Here is a 23743-nt window from a genome sequence, read left to right as displayed (position 1 = left end):
TAAACAGTGTTGCTGGGGAGATAAGGTATTCACCTGAATTTTGAAAAGTTGATGGAACAAGGGTGAACGTTAATGGTTTGCCAACTGCAAAAGGTACAATGTGATGAACTGCCAACAGGTTGCACACCTCACAACCCTAGGCAGAAACGCTGAGTCAGGCAGAGTGGGAGATGTTGGTCAGCTGAGGCTTTGAAGATAGTGGGAGGTCAATGGGATCCTAAAGGCTGGCTGTAGGAGTGGGAGAAAGGAACTTGGGGGCTTTTCCATGAGGATGGGAGAAGACCCAAAGTGCAAAGTCAGGAAAAGAAAGAGCAAGAACTGTTTGAAGAGGTGAGTGAGAACTCAATTACGGATAGGTTAATAAATCTAGACACCCCTGTTGTTAATAGGGAGTCACTGTGGTTGTCTGAACAGAGGAGCCACGTGCTCAAAGGAGTGGTTGGCGATATGCCCTGGAGGCAGGTGCCAAGGGCTTGAAAGGCACACACAAGTGGCAAAGGGGGAGGGGAGGAGAAGGGGGAGGGGAGGAGAAGGGGGAGGGGAGCCGTACAGGTTTGGATGGAAGAGACTTGAAGTAGGCAGAGAGCGGGAAGGGAAACAAGGGGGAAAAATCTAGGACCTGGGTCTGTGGAGGCTAACACTCTGGGCCCCAACCTCCTCCCCACCACTCACTACTCCTCCAAGCAATTAGCCATTTTCCAAGCTTCAATCTGCTCCTCTGTGTAACGGAAGTGACAATCTGCCTATGATGGTACTGTTGGGGATCAACGGTACAGAACCATGTTTGGTGAATGACAAAGAGTCCTACAAATTTAAATTAAGAATGAACCAACTAGGGGATTGGCTGAGTAGAGGAGGCAGGAAGATAATCCCAAGATCTGGAACCTGCATTAATGGCACTCCCCACCCAACCCCCCCCCCCCCCCCGCCCAATTTGCATCTACTCATGGAGGTCGCCAAAATTCTTTCCTTGCATTTGACTTTTCAATGTATTGTTTTCCTCTTGGATCTCATTCAGAAATTGCTGTAAGGTCGGGCTTCTAGTCTAGAACATGCAGAAACAGTAAAGGCACAGAGCTGCTTCAGCTCACACGAGAGGCAGTTTCATTTCTAAAAACACATTCTAAAACGCAATCACTCTCGAAAAGTCCCATCTGAATTCACTGAGGAAAGAAAGTGAGAAAATAGTCTTAACTACAGGATGTATTTTTAAGGAAATGCAGCTTTATTACTTTCAAGTACAAACAATAACTTGGACTTGACTAACCAAACGTTGCCTAATTGAGAGAACCTGCCTTAATGTATAGATATCAATGATTTATAGTTAGCACAATCACCCATGGTAGAAGAATGCTTCCGTGATGCATGAAAATAACTTCTCATTTTATAGAGACATCTTGTCCCACATTTGCTCCACTATCTGCCTTGGCAATTCCTTCTCCCCGCACCCCACAGACACTTCAGACAGAAACTTCACCTCTTTTCCCTAGATCACAACATACATCAAATTTGTGAAACAGGAGTTGATACATTTTTTACATTGCCACAGATGTTGGATTGGTGAGACCAGCCTTTTTCAACCTGAACGTTCTCATCAAGAGCCCTAAGTCTAAATTAGTGAAATACGTCTGTTCACAATGTGAATAGAGGGACACAGAATAACTGTGAGCTTCGTCATCTGAATTAATGATTTTCCAGGCTTAAATATGCAAAAACATTTTAATTTGAGCACATTCACGAAGAGCAGAAGTAGCTGGGTTTAAATTGCAATAATCCACACTCCTCAGGATTGTGATACTAACTTGAAGCAACTAAAGTTCCCTGTTGTAGGGAAGACTGGAAACACACTGAAACAACTTGAAGGCAAACATCCATCTGCACTGAGCATGATCATTCAGCCTGACTAGGGAGTGGTGCAAAGACTATCCAGGACTCCACTGGAGGATTTATTCTGGAAAAAACCTTCACTTTCCTAGAGCAGTCACAAGGGACCCTCTGATCAAACACTGCCAAAGATGGCTAGTGGGCATTTCTATCAAAAATGCTAACCTGCTCTTTCCATCAGACACTCTAGCTGGGGACTGCATAATTCACAAAAGGGTCTTGGTGGTCTTAAAAATATCTTAGCAAGCCCCAGCATAACCAGGTAGGAAGCCTGTGTCAAGGGGACCTAAAGAAGCTTCTCCCCTATCCCAACAAACTCTGTGTCCCTAAAGGCAAAGGTGACTGTGTGCCCTGCCCCAGACTGCACTCTAGAGCAGTGATCTGATTCTGTACACTTCCCTACTGAGAAAGGCACTTGCAGGCCACCTCGGCCCGTAAGAGGCCCAGCGGAGGAGGCCCAGAGATTGGTAGAGTGATAGTGGAAGATTCCCCTCTAGGTTCCCAAGAAGCCAGGGCACACAGCCACAGCTTCAAGGAGCTGGCTGGGTTTGGCCAAAGCAATGTTGTAAAGCCCAGCTCCACCATCCTTAGCTACTTTCATTAGGTCAAAATGCCTAACCTAACAAACAACTTCGTGTCTAAAATAATACTGTTTCCAAAAATATTTTTCTCCCTAAGATGTTTTCTAAATGCAGAGCAGTAATCACTCTCCTCAGAACAAACACTAAGAATGATTACATAATCCTCATTCATACTTTACAAGTGTCTGCGGTGGCCAGAACGGTCTTTTTTAACTATGAAAAATGAAGTGCAATCCTTAAAATTTAATAGCAATATTCCCCTACCTTCCACTTATGAAAAGCTATCCAAAACTGTGTACTTTCCTGTGGAACTTTTCAATGTCTAGCCCCACCCCTGAAAAGAAGTCTTTCTTCCTATTTCTCTGATAGGTCTAAAGGTCAGCTTAGGGCCAATTTTGACAAATCTGACTTATTACTTCAAATATTGGCCTGGAGGAAATTACCTCCCTTTGGAATGTGAAAATGTCCCACTCACTCAGCTCTCCTGGACCCTCATCCTCACCCCGGAGCCTGAAGTTGTTTCCCTGTCCTTTATGAACCCGAGAGGAGAGGAGACCTTCGCTTCTACCACACAACTTCACTCAAGAAATCCAACGCTCGTAAAAAAAGGATGGGGTCTCTCTGCTCATGACTTATGAATTTTTCAGAAATGAGAATGCTCACAAAAAAAGAGGAAAAGGCAATTTCCTCCCCTCTGAGCTAAGGAAGAAGCAGTCAACACGCGTGGAAGGTAGCCCCCTAAACGCGAAGCCAGGGGACTACACCACGCCAGCTTCGGCTAGCCCCTACCCACTTCTCTCACTGACCTTCCACTTCACTTTTTAAAGGATGCCTTAGCTTTTCATTTTCATAAAAGCTGGCACTTGTCTGAATAAACCCGGCATCTATAAAGCTATTAAATAAAATGCTAGGTCTAACAAAGGCCTCCACTGAGGAGGAATCAAAGCTAGGACTCCAGCCCCTGCCTCAGGTACAGCTGTCAACATGAGCTGCACCAAGCTACCACCAGGAGGGTAACACCGGCATCCAATGAAAACTGAAATGGGACGTGCCATACAAGTTCCAGGCTTGTCATTAAAAAAAAAAAAAAAAAAAAAAAAAAAAATTCCCACAAATAACTGTAATTACTTGCCCTGTGAAACTGCTGGATGTATCTGGAAGTGAGGTGGGAGTAGGGATGGTCATCCGATCAGTGATCTCAGAGATGTGTTCAGGTCAGAGGAAAAGGAAAAAGGCATTCGCCCTCCTCACTGCCCCACGTCTCCTGAGGCTCCTGCAAAATGGACCCCAGCTGCAATTCCCAGTCCATTTCTGGAAGACCGAGCAGAGCTCATGCACACAACTCAGTGTGAGATGGACTTTGGGGATGGAGAAGATATTATTCTTTTGCCTAATCTCCTTAAAGTCCCAAGAGGGCTATGAACTACACCTATCCTTGAAACCGACCACTGATTCTCTAGAGTATTAACTTCACGGCATTGGCTCCGTGCTACCGAGGATTCTGGGAGAGCTGGGTCTCCACCAGGATTGGCTTCCTTCCCAGCTCTGCCAGCAAGCCCTGTGTCCACCTGTGAAGTGGATATGCTTTATATTGGCACCAGCAAGAATGAGTGGCTCACACTCCCAGGCAGAGGCTACAACTGAGGTTCCAGTTTGTGTGTTCATCTTCAAACTACTTCCTGTTGGTGTGTGGATGAAATATGCCCCCCTCACTTTCCTGTAACACAATGGGAAACAGGTGAATTATCCTGGGGCTGGCTCTCTCTACTCTCTCCCTAATGTCTGTGACAATTATGTTAAAACATTCCCACTGCTGATCCCAGTTACCTAACTTTACAAGAATGAGAGGGTGGAGGATACAAACTGGCAACTCGTAGACACAGTTTGTTTAGCTCACTCTATTTTAAACTATCCTCGATTAGCTGTCAACATTTTAAAAAACAGGAGATTTCAAATAAAAATCTGGATTTCCACTTCCTCCTGAAAAAATTCTAAGAGCTGCCACCACTGGGCTCACTTCTACTAACACTTAGAGCTGAGTAACTGCCCCATTAGATGAGCTTTCCATGATTCAGCACAACCTTGCCCAGCACGTTCCAATCATTTATGTCATGTGAATGCCTGCCCCACGCATTTGAGTTTGTGAACCCTAATCTAGGGCAATTCCTTCATTTTAAAGATGAAAATGAGGATCCAGGGATAGAAAGTTAATCTGCCTGAAGCCACACATCAGGTTAGAGGCAAAGGAGCAAGAAAAGTCAGGTTCAGGTGTCTTTCTTTCTAAGACTACCCATTCTGTCTAAAGAACCACGATTCCCCTTAGCATTTCATCCAGTTGCTAACATTTTCTAGTTGGAATCTGTTATATTTTCTACATTCCTCCTTTATCCAACCTTTTCATTTATCTGGTTTCCTTATAGATAATAACTTTGTACCACTGATTTAAGTATCTTCAACCTAAAAGAAATAATGGATCAGACAAAACTGAAATACCAACTTTTGCCCACACCTCAGCAGACACAGGACCAAACCTTAGAAATCACTTAGCTTAACACCTGGCTACACAGACAGGGAAAATGGGGGCCAGGGAACTGGTATACTGAGGGATATACTGCAGGGATGCTAGGTAACAGAGCTGGTCTTCAACCTTCCAGCTCAGTGCTCTTTCTACTGTATCCCATCGCCTCTGTGCACTCACCCAAGCGGTGGGGGACCGAGGACCAGCTTGCTCCACATGGAAACAAAAACTCCAGAACTCCCTTACACCTCAGACATGGCCAACCCTGACTCTGCCAAGTACTAAGAATTTAGAATGTGTTGTGAACAATCACTTTATAGAACTTGATTTGCCCTGGAAGACAAACTTTCTTTAGAACTGGTATTTGGTGGAGAGTTCATCAATGTCACAGGACTCAGTGGTCTTTATAACACTGGCGGTTATAAAAGCTAAACCCCACGTGAGAGAAGTTGCTGGAACAACATCATAGCACCTTTGCTTCAACTTCAAAAGAAAAAAAGGCAATGGTTAAGAAGCTTTAATAGACTGAATGTGTTTTTATAGGCAACCAATTAGCAGATTAATGAACCATTTAACCTTCTTTACTGAAAACCAATATTCAAGAAAGATGAACCCCAAATGCATCCTCTTATACTGACCAACGTAACTAAGTACAAATGAAGTCAATGGTGTACCCCATTAGCATGCTGTGCTGTGTGTCAAGAAAACAAGCCCTCCCCCGCCCCGAGCCCTGGCCCCCTGGCAAACACAGATAAATGATTGTGCACTGCGCGATGATACCGTCAGGTGAGAACTTTGGTTCATGCATTCAGCTGCCGGACAGGTTGCACTGAAAACCCGCAGCCCCGGCATCCAAAGTCAGTCAGCGGTGGTCAGCCCGTGGCTTAGCCGTGCTCCTTCCACAACACCAGGTGAATACTGTGGTCAGGCATGCTGGTGGCAAAGACCAAGCCCGTGTCATTGTGCCCATCCAGTCCATTGAGCCAGGAGGCTTCGCCCGCCAGGAAGCTCGAGCCTCTCTTTGATTTCCGGTACTCTGGCAGAGGCCAGCGGCTAATCAGGCTCTCTGTCCGCAAGTCCATGATGTACAAGTAGCGGTTGTCAAACAGCAGGGCAAAGATATCTCCGAAGCCAAGCAAGGCCAAGTTAGCTATCTCAGGAGTCTTGATGACCCTACAGAGATGAGAGTTAGGAAATATGAACCAGAAGGCAACTTTACTTCTGTTTCTGCCACTGTAATCTTTTCTGGAGACAGAGAAAAACAATGCAAATTCAAGAAAATCTAGAGAATTAAATGAAAGTTTTCCATAAAATGGAACAGACAAAAAACGAAGCTTCCTTAAGAAAGGGGAGGGGGAAGAACCCTTCACAATGACATGACAGCACCAGGCAGGCAGGGAGAAAGGAGGCATGTGATGAACGTTGCTGAAAGCACAAAATGCCCACCAAGGCTGAAAAGGATCTTACAGATTATCTCACTTAACATCTCATTTCCAAAATGTGAAAACTGAAGTCCAGCTGGCGTACATACTTTGTCTAAGGATTCACAACTGGTCGGTTACCAGTAAGAACTGGGATGCGATCACTCTTACTACCAGGTAAAAAGATGGATTCATCAAATCTAGAATACTGGCCTAGGGGAGCCTCTTAAGCCTGGAAACCAAGTGACTCACATACTAGTCTATTCAGCAGGTAGCAAACTCTAAAAACAGTAGAGGCTGAAAGATTGAAGCGTTCCTAAATAATCCACAAACATTAATAATAAATGTGTCAGAAGTTGTTACAGAAAACTTGGGGAGTGGGAGGACAGACAGCCTTCACTTTCCCCAAATGCTGATGACAAAGGCACAGAAAAGTGGGAGAGATCCAGCCAAACAGCAGCGTAAATGAAAAACAAAAACAAAAACACATAGTCTGTTGTCTGCACACTTAGTGAGGCAAAAGGCTGACAAGAAAAGCTGATGTCCTCTTTGGAGGCACTAGGAAGAGCTACAAGAGAATGATATGCAAATTCTGCTCTGGGACAATAGGTCCGGGCCCCGTGAGCAGTTGGTTAACCCGAGTTTCAACAAGGACACTACTGTGCAAGAGGTCAACCAGAACAGGCAGGGCCTGGTAACCAGGACAAATAAGGAACAGGTGAAGGAGATCAGCTGAGAGGGGTAGAAAAAGAATTCGCAGGGACAGGGAAACTACAGCTGATCATCACCTATAAATACAAAGTGAAGGATGTGTGAGGCTAGATATGACGAGCTCTAGAAGAGAGAACTAGGTCCAAGGCAAAGAGTTACAGCGAAGCAGATTTCATCTGACATTAGGAAGGGAGGGGATTTAGTCATGAAAAAGACCTGTTCCTCACACTCAAGCCGTCCCAAACCGAACTTGCTGGCCAAACCTGTTTCTCCTCCTTACTCTGGCTTGCTCTTTCACCCAGTTGCTCAAGCTAGGAAACATGGCAATCCTCCAACTCTCCTCCTTATTCAAGCCACAAATTCAATCACCACCATCTATCGATTTTATCTCTTAAGTTTTCTCTTACTTCATTCACTATTATCTAAATCACCACGACTCTGATCCAAGATGTCTCTTTTGCCTGCACTGCTGCCGACAGTTCCGATTGGTCTCCCTACATCTACTCTTGGCCCCTTTCAATCAGCTAATCTCACCTTAAAAGCCAATCCTATTACCACCTCATTTAACTTTAAACCCTTCGAGGACTCTCTACTGCACTCACATCTCCAGCACCAGGCTCCTTTAGTCTCAGGGCCTTTGAACAGACTGGTTTCTTGGCCTCCAATGCTCCTTACTGCACACCCACTGCTGGCACTTAGTTAATGCAGATAGTCATCCTTCGGAGCTTAGCCCAAACCTCTTCTTCAAAGAGCTTTCCCTTACTCCTCAACTAGGTGGGGTCTCGAAGTACTCCACACAGTGTGGCCCTTAGCCCAACCATGAAAACATCTCTAGGTAATTAGCTATTTAATGTCAATCTTCCCTTCTGCTGGTTAGTAATTTCCACCAATGTGGTGAGTATCTCTACAGGCTCCCAGCGTAGATCCCAATGCCTAAACACAGGTAATGCTCACTAACTACCTGCTATGAATGCAGCAGTGGTGCAATGAACACGGGCACATAAAAACTCCTACAAAGCAAATCCAAAGGGAACTGGGAAAACAGCAAGAAAGTCTAGTAAGTCCCATGTCACCAACGCAAAGCAGGAAATAATCAGAACTTACATAACTGGGTGGCTGGGGATAGGACTTAAGCCTGGTGAAGATGAGCCAACTCCAAAGACTGAAGCAAAAATATGTTGCAGAGGAGAATACAGGTCTTGACAGGCTCGTTGCCCCTTTAACTTTGATTACTTTAACACTATAAACAGACATCCCTGCTATGCAGTCTGGGCCCTTGAACCTAAATAAACCTGCTTGCTGTACTAAGATAACTCAGCTCCAGAGATTGCGTCATATCTTAGATTTATTGAGCAACATGCTACCATTTGCACTTTGCTTCTTTTCAGTTAGCTTCAAAGCCTAAGTAGCCCTATCTGATCTCAGCAACTGAGGCCAAAGTTGCACGAAGATTTCAAAAGAGGCTGGTTTATTTGTGTTGCTGGAAGTGGGGAGGAGGCAAAAGATAAAACGGCCCCCTTTCCAAGAAATCTGAATCTAACACTTCCTGGCAGCAAACAATTCTGCAGATTTATTGCTCAAAGCTAGTGTACCCGAATCCCTAAAATTAACACAACTTTCTTTTTTTAATGATTTTTTTTAAAGATTTTATTTATTTATTTGAGAGAGAGAGAATGAGAGATAGAGAGCCCGAGAGAGAAGAGGGTCAGAGAGAGAAGCAGACTCCCTGCTGAGCAGGGAGCCCGATGTGGGACTCGATCCCGGGACTCCAGGATCATGACCTGAGCCGAAGGCAGTCGCTTAACCAACTGAGCCACCCAGGCGCCCAAAATTAACACAACTTTCATCTGGCTCTCTGGGCTCTCTACACTCCACTCAGAATAAGAAAAATAAATACGTGAGAAAGTAGATGCAGGATCAAATTAAAACCTTTAGAAACTCAAAGCATTAAAAAGATGATGATACCTCTATTCCACCTTACTTCTGCATCCCTCCCGTCCAAGCCTTAATTGAACAATAAAGGATGCCTGGTTGGCTCAGATGGTTAAGTGTCTGCCTTCGACTCAGGTCATGATCCTGGAGTCCTGGGATCGAACTCCGCATCAGGCTCCCTGCTCAAGCGGGGAGTCTGCTTCTCCCTCTGCCCCTCACCCAGCTCATGCTCTCTCTCTCAAATAGATAAAATCTTTAAAAACAAACACACAATACTAAACTATAAAAGGTCTGATTTTCCCAAGGTGACTACTTGGATTTTTGCAAAGTATCAAGTTCTTTCAAAAGTTCCTTCTCTCTGGCTTGCTGGTACCTTAAGCATATGCCTGCTGGATGATGCCAGGATGGATGGATGGACAGACAGATGGATGGACAGACAGATGGTTGGATGCAGGACTAGGGTGAGCTGTGGGATGCTGGGCAAGGCCCATACCTGCTCTTGGCTTCATTTTCCCCATCTATAAAACAAAATGCTTAGACTAATGTTTTCTGGGATCTATTCCAGTCTTTTTTTTCTCAAAGCATAATTATCAATCATTTCTAGAAATGATTCTGACAGTTTGGAATCTTAATTGGTTAGAAATGTAGATCTGATTCCAGGAAGACATAAAAGGGGTTATAACTATATGGCCAGAGAAACAGGACCCGCCAAAGTCCTGCTGGCTAGTATGACAGATACCATACAGCTGACCTCAAACAGTCATGCATAAAAACAATGACAAGAACGTTCAATTTTCTGTACTACTCCAAGTTAGCATTTCCTGAACCATGCCACAGAACACTAATTCTGTGAGGTGGTGAAAGAGGTGTTCCTCAAAAAAAAGTGCAAGTGAGAGGTACAGTAGGTTAAATGAATTTAAGCAGGCTTCTTTATGCAGGGCTTCTCAGAGCTATTAGTAATAAAGATCGGCCAGGTCCTGTGCTTGGTCCCCATTAGAGGTACTTCATTTGATCTTCACTTTCCAGATCAGGAAACTGAGGCACAGAAAGGTTAAGAAACTTACATAAAATCCTCCAACTTACAGGAGGTTGCGCCAGGTTTTAAATCAAGGATTATCACCAAAATAATTTCTCTCTTTTTTTTTAGAGAGAGAAAGAGAGCATGCGTGCCCGGGGTGGGGGTGTGTGGAGGGGCAGATGGAAAGGGAGAGAGAGAATCCCCAAGCAGGCCCCATGCACTGAGTGGAGGCTGACATGGGACTCGATCTCACAACCCTGAGATCATGACTTGAGCCAAAATCAAGAGTTCGGACGCTTAACCAACTGAACCACATAGGTGCCCCACCAAAATAAGTTCTCTTAGCCACCATATAGCACTGGCTTCCATTAGCCTCCAACATGCTTACAGATACCATCAATCTCCAAGAAGGGTCTAAGGTATGCAATGAATCACAAAATTATTTGGCCACGGACCAGGAGAAAAACCCTGTAAGTTTTATTTTTCTATAAATACCTCTGTCTTTCTACTAGTCAACAGAAGGCCACTTGATCCCTCAATGCAGAATTCCACTGACCAGGAAGTAGAACTTAAAATATCAGAACTAGACATACAGATGGCCAAGGGACACATGAAAAGATATACAACATCACTCATTGTCAGGGAAATGCAAATCAAAACCATGATGAGGAGCGCCTGGGTGGGTCAGTGGGTTAAGCATCTGCCTTTGGCTCAGTTCATGATCCCAGGGTCCTGAGATCCAGTCCTGCATTGGGCTCCCTGCTCAGCGGGGAGTCTGCTCCTTCCTCTGCCCCTCTATCTGCTCATGCTCACTCACACTCTCTCTCTCTCAAATAAAATCAAAACAAAAACAAAAACAAAAAACCATGATGAGGTATATCACCTCGCACCTGTCAGAATGGCTAAAATCAAAAACATAAGAAATAACAAGTGTTGGTGAGGATGTGGAGAAAAAGGAATCCTCTTGCACTGTCGGTAGGAATGCAAACTGGTGCAGCCATTGTGGAAAACAGTATGGAGGTTCCTCAAAAAGTTAAAAAAGAGAACTACCTTACAATCCAGTAATTGCACTACTGGGTATTTACCTAAAGAATACAAAACACTAATTCAGAGGGATACATTCACCCTGATGTTTAGTGCAGCAGTATTACAATAGCCAAGATACGGAAGCAGCCCAAGTGTCCATCAACAGATGAATAAACATGTGACACACACACACACACACACACACACACACACACACACACACACACACAGAATGGAATATTAAACAGCCATAAAAAATGAAATCTTGCCATTTGTAACAACATGGATGGAGCTAGAAAGTATAATGCTAAGTGAAATAAGTCTGAGATATCATATGATTTCACTCGTATGTGGAATTTAAGAAACAAAACAAACAGAAAGGGGGGGGAAAGAGAAAGAGAGACAAACCAAGAAACAGACTTTTAAATATAGAGAACAAACTGATGGTTACTAGAGGGAAGGTGGGGGGGGTTGGGTGAAATAGGTGATGGGGATTAAGGAGTGCGCTTGTCATGAGGGGCACTGAGTGACATACAGAAGTGATGAATCACTATATTGTACGTCTGACACTAATAATACTACAGTGGTAACTATACTGGAATTTAAGAAACTTAATAAATATATCATTATTTTACTAAATACACATTATCTGTCTAAAACCTTAAAAAAATATATTAAAAAAAATATATCAGAATTAGGGACCTGAAAGATCTCTTCATCCAAGCCCCTCATTTTCCGGAAAAGCACATTCAATTCTTTTTTTTTTGGTGGGCAAAGTCTATTGAGGACTAATATAAAGCTCCCGAAGAGGGAGAGAACCCAAGAGGTTGCCCAGCATGTTCAATTCTGAAAAGGGAAGTGACACAGTGAGGGGAAGAGATTAGAACCTAGATCTTCTAGGCTCTAGCATAAAACTCTATAATAATTGCCTCTAAAATATTTTTTATGTGTGTGATTTTCAGCATATAACTCTGTTTATAACATTTCCCAGATTCAAGCTACTGACTGGTTTATCCAAATACTTAGTCTGGTCTTTACTATTAAACCACAACAAAAAACTAAACAGGAACAGACTGTCATAGGTGAAGGCTCAAAGAAACATTACCTGAGAATATCATAACTCGCGAAGTCCCACTGGTAGAGACCCAGTGCCGAACTACAGACAATGTATTTGCCATCGAAATGAAGTCTTGGCTGCAGGCAGATACTCCTATCTTCAGAGACAGACAATGTCTTTAAGCACTTGCAGTTGATTTCTCTTCCAATTGGCCAAATCTACAGATAAAAGAAAATTAGGGATGACAAATCACATCACCACAGAAAAGCTTGTCCTTAAACAATGTGATTGTGTTTACCAAAGCCAGATATAAAGTGAAGTAAATTGGAAAGACCACAGGTTTTATAGTTGACAGGTATGGGTTCAAGTTTTGATGCTACATGTATGTACTGTGTGATCTTGGATAAAATACTTAACCTCTCTGAACCTCAGTTCCCACAATGAAGATACCTACCCACATGGAATAGTTTAAAGAATGCAGTAAGAACATATATAAGAGTGCTCTGTAAACTTTTTGTAAATTGTGTTTTTATCATACAAGTAAATTTTTATGTTTTCATAGTTTAGGTCTGAGAATTAAAAGGGTATGAGATATGGGTCTTAAGAAAACAGAATGTGAAGAGAAATTTCTGTGGATTTTTTTTTCATTTCCAAATCAGGGGTAGAAACTGCCTCGTACATACGGGACACCTCGGTGGCTCAGCCGGTTAAGCATCTGCCTTCGGCTCAGGTCATGATCCCAGGGTCCTGGGATCGAGTCCCGCATCAAGCTCCTTGCTCAGCGGGAGCCTGCTTCTCCCTTTAAATGCTGCTCCCCACCCCCACTCCCGCTTGTCCTCAGTCTCTCTCTCTCTGACAAATAAATAAAATCTTAGAAAAGAAACTGCTTCATACATAGAAATAATAATTCTCTTTTCAAGGAGTTTAAGAGGGCTTATACTAAGACATTCCTGCTTCCCTTGAAATATTCCCCCTGTGCTACACCATTTTAATTTTCTTGTATTTGCCAGTTTTTCTTTGATGAGACAAATTAATGGAGGAGAAAACCTCACCTTGATCTCATATTTGTCCGCACTTAAGAGTATGAAGTCTCCAGGGCTGTGCAAAAGAGACTTGACTTTACACTTTTGCAAAACCACCTAGAAATATAAACATCCATGTTTCAGAATGATCCTTTTAAAACTATTTCTATATTGCTTTTTTTAAAATTAAAATATGAAGAAGAGCCTGAAATGAGATGGTATGCTAGAAGAGCTAAGCTGTAACGCTATGACCACGTTAGCCTCTAGTTAGTACAACCAGATTCTCTACATTGTCAGTAGGATCTAAAATTGTCTAATGTTGGCAGCATTTAATTTCCACTTTAGTCTGAAAGCAAACACTAGGAATGATTTTAAAAACTGTAAAATGTGACTTTATAGAAAATGTGAGGAACAGGAAAGAAAACAGCCCAGAGACCTAGAAGCAGAAACGAGTATCTGTTTTCCTGAGCACGTGCATTATAACAGAAAAAGCACTGGACTTGGGACCAGAATCTGCCATATACTGACTCTGCAACCTTGGGCAAGACCAGCTAGCATCTTTGTTTCTCAACTTCCTCATCTTTAAAATAGGGGATGAGGCACTTATTATATTTCATAACTGCAATGAAAATGAAATAAAACAATTAAATGAGGATGATGATGATATAATAAAAGCTAACATTCCATTAGCACTTGGGATAGTCTGTAAACATTTAGGGGCTATTTTTGTAATAAGTCAGCACCAAGTGAGAGGGAGGCCAAGCTCACTTCTTCAGAAGTCTGGGTTGCAGAGTCAACTGAAACTGACAGACATACTACACACAGATGCCCTGCTGGGTCCTGTCCCATCATCTCATTCAGAATTCACAAGAACATTTAACAGATGAAACGCAGGCCCTGAAGGGAGGAGTGACTTGTCTTAAGACATCACAGTCCAGTGTCCTGGCCCCAAGTCCAATGTTTTTAACATAACACCAAATTGTCTTATGTAACTTTTCCATTTAAATATTCAATGAGCCCAATACAGAACTGTGGTAAAAGATACATTAACATAAAATGTACTATTCTCAACTATTTTAAGTGTACAGTTTAGTGGTGTTATTTACCTTCTCACTAACTGTCCTTTTAGCTCCCCCTATTTCAGAAAAACACATTCACCCACCTGACCTAAAACCCACTGGGAGGCTCTTATTCCTCCTTCTTTGTTCCCCATGAGTCGGTAAGTTCAGCTGACTTTCCCCTAAAGATGTTATCTTTCATGCATGCTCTTCTCTGTCTTCACTGCCACCTGGGTCCGAGCCACAGGTATCTTTTGCTTAAATTATTACAAAAGCCTACTTGGCCTCCCTGGGTCTGTTTGTGCCCAACTCCAATCCATATTTTACTTAGCAGTTATTTTCTTAAAACACAAATCACACAGCTCCTTGCTCAGAACACTCAACTGTTTCCTACTACACATATGACAACCAAATCCTTAACATGGTCAAGGAAGGCCTACGTGATGGCCACCTCTCCCATACTGCCCCCAACCACAACACAGCTCCACTGGCCTTCAGGCCATCAAATGTTCTAGGATCTTTCCCACCCCTGGGCCTGGGCACATACTGCGCACTCTGAAACACTCCACTACTCTTTAACCAGCTACCTCCAATTTCTTCTTCATGTTTTGTCCCTTCTCTCAAGCTCTCTCTGAATGAATTAAACTAGATACCTTCTAGACTTTTTCACAGAGCACTGCGCTTTGTCTTCAAAGCACTTAACACCATTTGCAACTGTATATTTATTTGCAAAATTACTATTTAATAACTATTTCTCCTACTGGGCTAACGTTTGTGTCAAGCCTGGGTCTGTTTTGCTCACTCCCGTATCCTCTGTCCTGCACAGAAAAGAATGGGAAGCTCAGGAAAAGTGTTTTTGCATGACATTCCCATGATTAATATTGCATTTGATCCCTCAGAGCCACCTTTTTTTGAAAATGAGAAAACACCACAATATTCTTTTAAAGATCCCACACGTTTTTCTTTATTCCATTTCTTGCAATTATTATTTTTTCAAGGTGAAAATTGCTTTCCTGATTAAAAAAGAAATATGCTTATCCTAAAGGGAAAAAAGCACCTACAATTCCATAAGTAATAATAACCTATAACATTTTGGTGCGTAACACATTTGTTCAGAAATTGGTATCAGACTCTACAATGTAGTTTTTTGTCTATGACCTGTTTTATTTGCTCCCTCTACCCACCGAATACACCGTGGGCATTTTTCCACGTCCATAAGTCATTCATTTGTTAAACTATTTACCGAGTGTCTTTTACTTGGCTGGTCACTGTTGCAGGCCATCGTGCATTGTGGGTACATCTGCTCCATCTTACAGCTCACCTACCACTTACAAGAAAGTACCTAGCATTCTCCACCCCACCCCCAGCTCCCTCACCTCTACAAAGCCTGATGTCAAAGAGATTTCTTCTGTAAGTCTTCCTACCTTGGTGACCCATTCCGTGTGCCCGGTGAGTGTGTTCAGGCACGTCCCAGCAGATAAAGCCCATACTTTCACAGTGAAGTCTGCAGAGCCACTCACCAAGATATCCAGTTCATCATTGTAGTCAACGCTAAACACTAGTATATATAACATACACAAAGTTAAAACATGCCCCTGGGAGGGTCTTTTATAATAGAGTTCAATCACGTTCATTCTCCCTAGCTAACCAACTGTATAATTTCTCAACCAGAGATACTATAAGAATGGTGCTACTCAACTAAGAATTTTATGATAAAAAATATATCCATTTCCAAAATTCTTGTTATTGTTATAGCTTATTATTCTAAGGATGGAACGTCCCTGGAATAACACAATCCCTTATATGTGTGCTAGCTTCGAAGTGAGAGGTAAAACCAGTGCTGGAGATAATGGCATTCCCACTCAGGCCTGCCTGCCTGATACTCCACAAAACTAATCCAGCTCATGCAGGGAAAATACAACATACATAGGTGGCCCTACTCAGATTTGCACTATTCATCACAATGAGACAAAATGTCAAGAATAATACCCATAATCAAGAAAACAATACCCATAATCAAGAAAAGCCAGTGTAATGAGAAAAACAAAACACACACAAGTATCTCAAAGGTCAGACTTAAGCCATTCTCTCCAACTATCTGAATTTCTTCACGGGTATACCCCCAATACCAAAACAGTGCTTGACTATAGCAAGTACTCAAACATTTGTTTTTAAATGCCTGCCAAACTCTAAAGGAACACTGGGGACCCAGAGATGAAGACACTGGGCTTTTCCTTAAGGAACTCAGTCTAAGTGAAGGGTGAAGGAGGAGTCCAAAAAAATTAAATGTTTACCTCTTGCTAGGGAAACACCAAGGAGAATGACTAACTCTGCCCAGGGGTATCAGGGAGGACTTCAGGGAAGAGGCGATATTGGAGATGGGCCCTGAAGGATGAGTAGAGTTTGTCAAGAAAAGAAAGAATATTGCAGGTAGAGGGAACAGCAAAGGCATGGAGTTAGGAAAAGCCATAGCAATGTCCAGGTAACAGCAAGGAGGAAATTTTTTGAGCAGAGCTCTTGAAGTTGATCAGGTATAAAATCACCTAGAAGTCAATGTACATCCTGACATACGGAACAGTACACTCAATTTAATATATACCATACTACATCATATATCTTCCAATATTAATTTCTAAAAAGCAAGTGGTAACAGACTGAGGAAAAATGTGTAAGATGACAAACAAAATGGGGAAAAAATTGTTTTCAGCAAAATAGCTAGGTTCACTTCGAAGTATTACTGAGCACCAGACACAATACAAGGAACTCAGGACCTCAGGGTGAACAAGACAGGCAGGGTCCCTGTCCTCCTGGCGTGTATAGCCTGGTGAGGAATCAGATTACCATACTTATTTGTATGATGAGTGTTAGGACAAAATACGGGTTATCGGAAAACCTACAGCAGAAGGGGAGTCCAAGAAGACTGCTCATAAAACGTGATGCTTAAGATCACAGACGTGACTCTCCAAGGCTGAGGCAGTAGGTAAATGGAGGAAAGGAAGAAGGGAGCTGATGCACAAGAGGCTGGGAAACAGCTCAACATGATTTCTGCACAAAGCTCCAAAATATAATGCAGGAGAGTTTAGCAGCTCAGGTCTCAAAGCTATATTCAAATGACCAGTTTCTGCATACTAGGCCACTATAAAATTATTAGGAAATATTCACGTATCTGTTTCCTTTATCTTCTCTCTAGGCACCGGTTTATTTTAATCAATTGTCAACCAAGCTCCAATTCAACATAGTATGTGTGGATCATATAATCTGAGAACTACTGTCACTCCAAAGGATTTTGAGCCCTGATTCTACAAATAGAGTAGACTGAATTTACAAGTGTAGGACTTGCTCGATTTGGAGGTATGGAATCTGACTAAAGCAAAATGAACTGACTGTTCAACAGGGTATAAATGAAACAAATAAGGAGAACCACCCCCTCCCAGCACAAGGGTACATAGAAGAGTTTTAAAATGCGCGAAGGAAAAGCAAAATTCAGGAAAAAATTCCAAATAGGAGTAGCTTAAATAAAAGGATTAATTGCTATGACTAAGAAAAAAAAGGAGGGAAAGGCAGGTTAAGTTAAAAACAAAAAGAAAACAAAATGGGGTCACATTCTTGGCTCCTGGTTTTAAGGAATGAGGTTAAAGTAACTGTAGAAACCCCTGAAAAAGGGCAACCCACCCGCCCCTGTGTGCCCCCGGAAGTGCTGGGTCCTGGCTCCGGAACTCCATTCCCAGCAGGCCACAGTGTTGTCAAAGGAGCCTGTCACAAGCTTCTGCTCATCAAATTTCACTGCTGCACAAGTGTGGGTCTGGATGCCATAAACGCACTGTCCTGTGCTCACATCCCACAGTTTTGCAGACAAGTCATCTGACCCTTCAAGAGAAAAACAGGGAGGTTAGTAAGAAACCAAACACTAAAGAAGGAAAGTCAATCCCCAAACCATGGTATTCTTCAAGTGGAAGCTCATCTTCCCCTCTTCTAGCATTTCCACTTCATACCTGAGAAAAGCAAAGCATGGGGAGGGTAACAACTCACTTAGCGTCACCAAAGTGGTGTGAACAGCACGGGGACTGAATGCAAGCTTTCTGGTTTAGTCCTTTTCCCTTAACTTCCAAGGCTATAGAGGAGTACTAGACTAAAGCATCCCTTGGTGCTTCCACTTATAAAATTTCATAAATCTTTGACTCTCATGAGCTTTCTGATTTGAGTTTGAAATGATGGGTATTACCTATGACTGCACGTATACATTTGCATGCCTACTCATGACCCAACAACCCTGAGCAAACAAAGAATGCTGAATAGTAAAACTGTCTGCTGGAATATATTCTACTCTAAGATAAATAAAAGATAAGCCTCAGATCACGGGCTAACTTCTGCAAAGGCTAACTGCTAATTCCTGGAGCCATCCTGAAATGTGTAAAGGAACCTCTAAGAAAACCATGGATAAATTATTCCCAGACATTCATGACAACTCAACAATGAGCTTATATAGCCTCTTAAGATTCTGCAGAAAAAAGTAGGTTTCATCTCTGCATCTGAGATTATACTGATTATGATGATAATTCAGGCGTAGCTTTAACTACGTTTAAAACTATAATGATTAAATCAGCCTCACAACTTACCTTTATAACAAAAAAGTAGTAATAAGAACAAAGATGTTTTGAGAATACAAAAAATACAGTCATTATGACAAGGACATCGTATGCAGGAAAGCACCGAATGACCAGTTTTGGAATAGACAAAATGACTAAATAAAGCCAGCCACAATTCTACCTTTAAGGGCTGGTGAAAAGCCACTGTTTCACACAATGGAAAAATACCACTTATGAAAGGGGTAGAGCATGAATTTCAACCTGGACAAATGCTAGGAGAACATACTGAAATGAAGATTATATTTGTTGTCACTCTGACTATTTAGAGACTCAGTTTCTTCTTTATAAAATAAGGGATAGGACTTGGTTGGTGCTCCTCAATGGTCATGTGAGACATCAGAATCATCTGGGTAGGGGCCCTGCGCTGGCCCAGTCGATAAAGCATGTGACTCTTGATCTTGGGGTTGTGGATTCAAGCCCCATGCTGGGTGTAGAGATTACTTAAAAATAAAATCTTTGGAAACAGTGCTGTCGAACAGAAACACAATACAAACCACAGAAGTAATTTAGATATGTAATTTAAAATTTTCTATTTTAAAAAGTAAAAAAATATGTAATTTCATTAGCCCACTGTATCAAAATATAATTTCAATTTGATGTAACCAATATAAAAATTATTAACGAAATATTTTATATTCTAAGTCTTTGAAATCCATTGAGTATTTCCCAATTCACATCTCAGTTTGGACTGGTCACATCTCAAGAGCTCAAAAGCCTTATGTGGCCTGTGGCTACTATACTGGACAGTTATGTCTAGATAATCTCAACTATACAACACTTAAAAATGGTTAAAATGATAAGCCTAGGTGTTCCATAAATATGTCTTAGGAAATGGCATGATTGGCTCCTCAATTTTGTGTGTATTTTACCACAATTTGATAAAAACAAAAAAAAAAGGGAGATTATCCTAATTATTTAAATTCGTTTGTATATGAAAACATTAGGCCATTCAGTTTTACACCCTAAAAAAACATCAGAGAACAATCAGCTTGATTTCAGTTCCATTTTACAGTGTTGCAAGTCTACTCTTCACTGTTAAGCCTTCAGGAGCCATTATTCTCCCCTCCTGTTTAGTTTTATTTCAACCTTCCCTGTGGACTTCCGTTCGCTGCGCTGACTAGCAGCAGGTCATCAATGATGCAACCCAGAGATGAAACGGGACTAAATAAATGCAGACTATTTTTCATTATATGAAAGAAAAAACAAGCCCTCTCAATTCAGGAAAGATGATGAAAATAATACTTTGATATAAAAAATCACAGGAATGGGTACGTAACAAAAAGGTAAGCAGAAAACGGAGCTGTAACTCAAATGGAGTAAACTATCGGATCAAGTGAAGTTTAAATATCTAACTGGTAGAATCAGATCTCGGCTCTCAGCTGCCTCTTGGGGGCATTTGACTCTGATGACCAAATGAACAAACATCTGCCACTGCCTCTTCGAGACACAGGCAATCTCCAATGCCCTTCTTGAAACTCTTCATCACCATTCTGCTTCTGTACCTCTTCCTCCTCCCAAGTACACTCTTCAAGGATCCATCCTATTCTTTCATCTACCCTTCCTTCCTATTCCATCTATTCTTCTTCCTCTCCATCTCCTTTTTAAATTCCCCTGTTCTAGCCAGAGCTGTGATGTGGCTAACCCCTCAACCTTTCGCTCCAGCTCTGAGCTACATCCTGAAGCTCTGATGTTGCATTTCCAGATACTTGTGGGAATCTCCACTCACATCCAACTGCATTAAGTTCATCCCAAAGTGAACTCCCTCTACCCTCTCGAATTTATTCCTTCATTTCCTATTCTTGTTACTAGTACCACCAACTTCCCAGGTGTATATATAGCTAGAAATCCCAGTCATTTTTTAAATCAACTCTTTCCTCGCCACATACTCAATCCATCGCCAAATCCTGTCAATTCCATTTCAATCGCTGCTCTTCCATTTAACTGCTCCTTTAAAAAATCTCTACCCTTACTGTCCTAAATCTACATCTATCTACTCTTACCTAAATTGCAACACCCTAATACTTTAATTTAGAAACTCTACATTTGTCTATGTCAGAGGGTCTCAAAAGAAGTAGTATCATCTCCTAAGGTAACATTAGGAATGTGTAGGGGTGATTTCAATTGTCACAATCATTTTGGGGCCGGGGGGGAGGGGCATTACTAGCCTCTATTGGTCAAAGGTTGGAAATGCTAGACATCCTGGAATGTTCGGGACAGTACACAAAAAAAATTGTCTCGTACTTTGCATGACCTTGTGAAGATTCTGCCCGATAGTCCTTTTTTTGTTTGTTTTTAAAGATTTTATTTATTTGACAGAGAGACAGCGAGAGAAGGAGCACAAGCAGGGGGAGTGGGAGAGGGAGAAGCAGGCTTCCCGCTGAGCAGAGAGCCTGTCGCGGGGCTCGATCCCAGGACCCTGGGATCATGACCTGAGCCAAAGGCAGACGCTTAACGACTGAGCCACCCAGGCGCCCCTCTGCCTGATATTCCTAAGTGAAAAGCTTATTCTTAGTTTTCTGAGCCTTGGACCTGTTTTACAAAGCATGGAGTTTATTCTAAATTTTCTGAGTGTACCAGGTAGACTGAGGAAAAATGTACTTTGCTTTGTTGAGGACTTTGCTAAGAGTTTTTCACCACTTGAGGTCACATCACTGATGGTACAAATACAACATTCTGCATTTAGAGCTGTCATGTTCATGACAACAGTACATACATAGGTGCCAACATTTGATTACACTTCTGTCTTCTAGCACAGCTGTGCTTGAACACAACACGTTTAATGTGTACTAATTTTTTTTAAAGATTCTATTTATTTATTTGTGTACTACTTTAAATTACTGTCTTTTTATTTCTGCTCTGGATCAAAGTTTAGGTATTACATTAATTTTCTGAAATATGTGTATGTGCAGGTAAGTTATTTCTATGAATTTTACTTCAAGGTAATAGAATTACTGTAAGATATGTTATAAGACGACAACCTGGGTCTGACAGAAATAAGAAACACTGGTCTACTTGGAAGACAGCTCTGATACTGGCCCTTTTTCAGCTCAGAAATCTTTCATATTTTTTTCTTACTACTCACAGAAAATCATCCAAACTCAAGTTCCCAATATATAAGGTTTTTCTAATACACCTCAAGCCAATTCTTCAGCTTATATTCTAAGAATCTCATAGAGTCCCTACTTATATCCTGAGTTCAGCTAAAATGAATTTTCTTTATTTTCCTCCTATATGCTCCATGCTTTTCCTTTCCACACCTTTGCTAATGCTGATCTTCCTACTGGAAAGTGCTTATTCTCATCTCTCTAATATCCACCCATTCTCTAAGGTTCAACATAAATACGGCTCAATTTTTGCAAATGCAGGAAATCGATCCTTCCTCTGAACAACTATATGATTTGTTTTCCTCATATAATTCAACTATATCACTTGATCACACCTCTTTTATAGCTATTATTTTTCTTATTCAACCAACTATAAGCCAAGGTCATAATATGCAGACTCAATATGACCCAACCATAGTATTTTAAAAATGTGAATAATACTTAAAAATCCATACACTAAAAAAAAAAAAAAATCAGAATATTGCACAGAAATCTAGATTTGGGACTTCTCTTACTATCAGATCCGATCACTCTAAGCTTAGATCCCACATGACAATAATTCACTACACCCTCTCTAGAAGGACAAGTGCTCTCTGATTAGCACAGTCTACACGGAGACTTTTACTTAATCAGGTTACCTTCTAATCCCAGTGTGTACTTTCTCTGAGCAAAGAATTGTCCTAATTCATCCATGTATGCCCTCACATTGTCTTTCACATGGAGCTCATTTTATAAATATCTACTGGATGGCACAAAGCACAACAGGTTCCTTTCTTACCATTTCAGAACTAAGCAGAAGGATAACTATCTCATTAACTATACTATGTTAATTTTTAGCATAAGCCATCAATCTTTTTGGCAATACTATTTTATTGCTTGTTCAAGGGGCTAATCTAAAGATGTCACTGTAAACTTACTGCCAAATTCAGAATTTCCCAATTCAACCACAGAGAAAACACAAGCTCTTCAGTAATAGCATGAAACAAACACATGTATTTGGTATAACAAATACTTCTCTCACTGGTTACAGTCCCAGGGATGCTATTAGATTATTTTCAATAGGGCATAATTTTCAATATGCAAACGTGATTAATTTAATCAGAATAAAAAATACAAAATATAGACCAACCTAGAAAATAACCTTAAAATGCAGGGTTGGGCACCTGTAGATATTGTAGATACTAACTTTCCAGGTAGTTAAAGAATTTCAGTGAATGTGTCCCATTCACTTCTGCTTCAAGTAACTGAAGTTTTACTGCATTTCAAAAGTAAAGTTTGATAAGAATTTTTTTTTTTAAAAGCTCGATGTGGTTCTGAAAATGAGTCAACTGCCAGTATTTACCTAAGTACAAATAAGCACAAATCTCAAAGGTAATACTGTATCTTAATCTTTAAAAACTACCTGCCATTGATCATAAGGCAAAAAGGACAAAGAAAAGTCATCACCCCAAATGGGAAAGTACATCAAAATATAAAAGAACAGATGATGCTTTTCCAATAATCTGGCTTATAGGACAGGGAACAACATGAGCATGGAGTAACTTCAGGATGACAACAAATGAAACCACGAAATGCCTTAATGTTTATTTTATAAAACTGGCAAAGTATCTAGCATTTCAGAGACTATATCACCACATGAGAAAATGTATATCCTTGAGAAATCATACATCTCAAAAATATTAAAATTGATTCTGGTGGAACGCTCAGAGAGAAGCAGGCTGGTTTGATTTTTTATTTATTTATTTGTTTGTTTGTTTATTTAAGC

The 23743-nt window shown here is 41.3% G+C and overlaps 1 protein-coding gene across 3 annotated transcripts in view; it reads right to left on the bottom strand.

The window, feature by feature from the left end:
• Positions 1–1202: 1202 nt before the first annotated feature.
• Positions 1203–23743, bottom strand: part of FBXW2 (F-box and WD repeat domain containing 2) — a 29074-nt gene continuing 6533 nt past the window's right edge. For 2 of the 3 annotated variants that reach the window (XM_027614838.2, XM_027614837.2), the window contains 5 exons: positions 17901–18095; positions 15653–15786; positions 13201–13287; positions 12197–12366; positions 1203–6156 (listed from right to left, as the gene is read on the bottom strand). In XM_027614838.2, the coding sequence (XP_027470639.1) occupies positions 5868–6156; positions 12197–12366; positions 13201–13287; positions 15653–15786; positions 17901–18095 (875 nt within the window). In that variant the 3' untranslated portion in view covers positions 1203–5867. The remainder of the gene's footprint in view (positions 6157–12196; positions 12367–13200; positions 13288–15652; positions 15787–17900; positions 18096–23743) is intronic. The other variant, XM_027614839.2, reaches the window with a different exon arrangement.

Source organism: Zalophus californianus, chromosome 13, assembly GCF_009762305.2.
Source record: "Zalophus californianus isolate mZalCal1 chromosome 13, mZalCal1.pri.v2, whole genome shotgun sequence".
Lineage (NCBI taxonomy): Eukaryota > Metazoa > Chordata > Mammalia > Carnivora > Otariidae > Zalophus > Zalophus californianus.
This window is presented reverse-complemented; position numbering and strand designations above follow the sequence as displayed.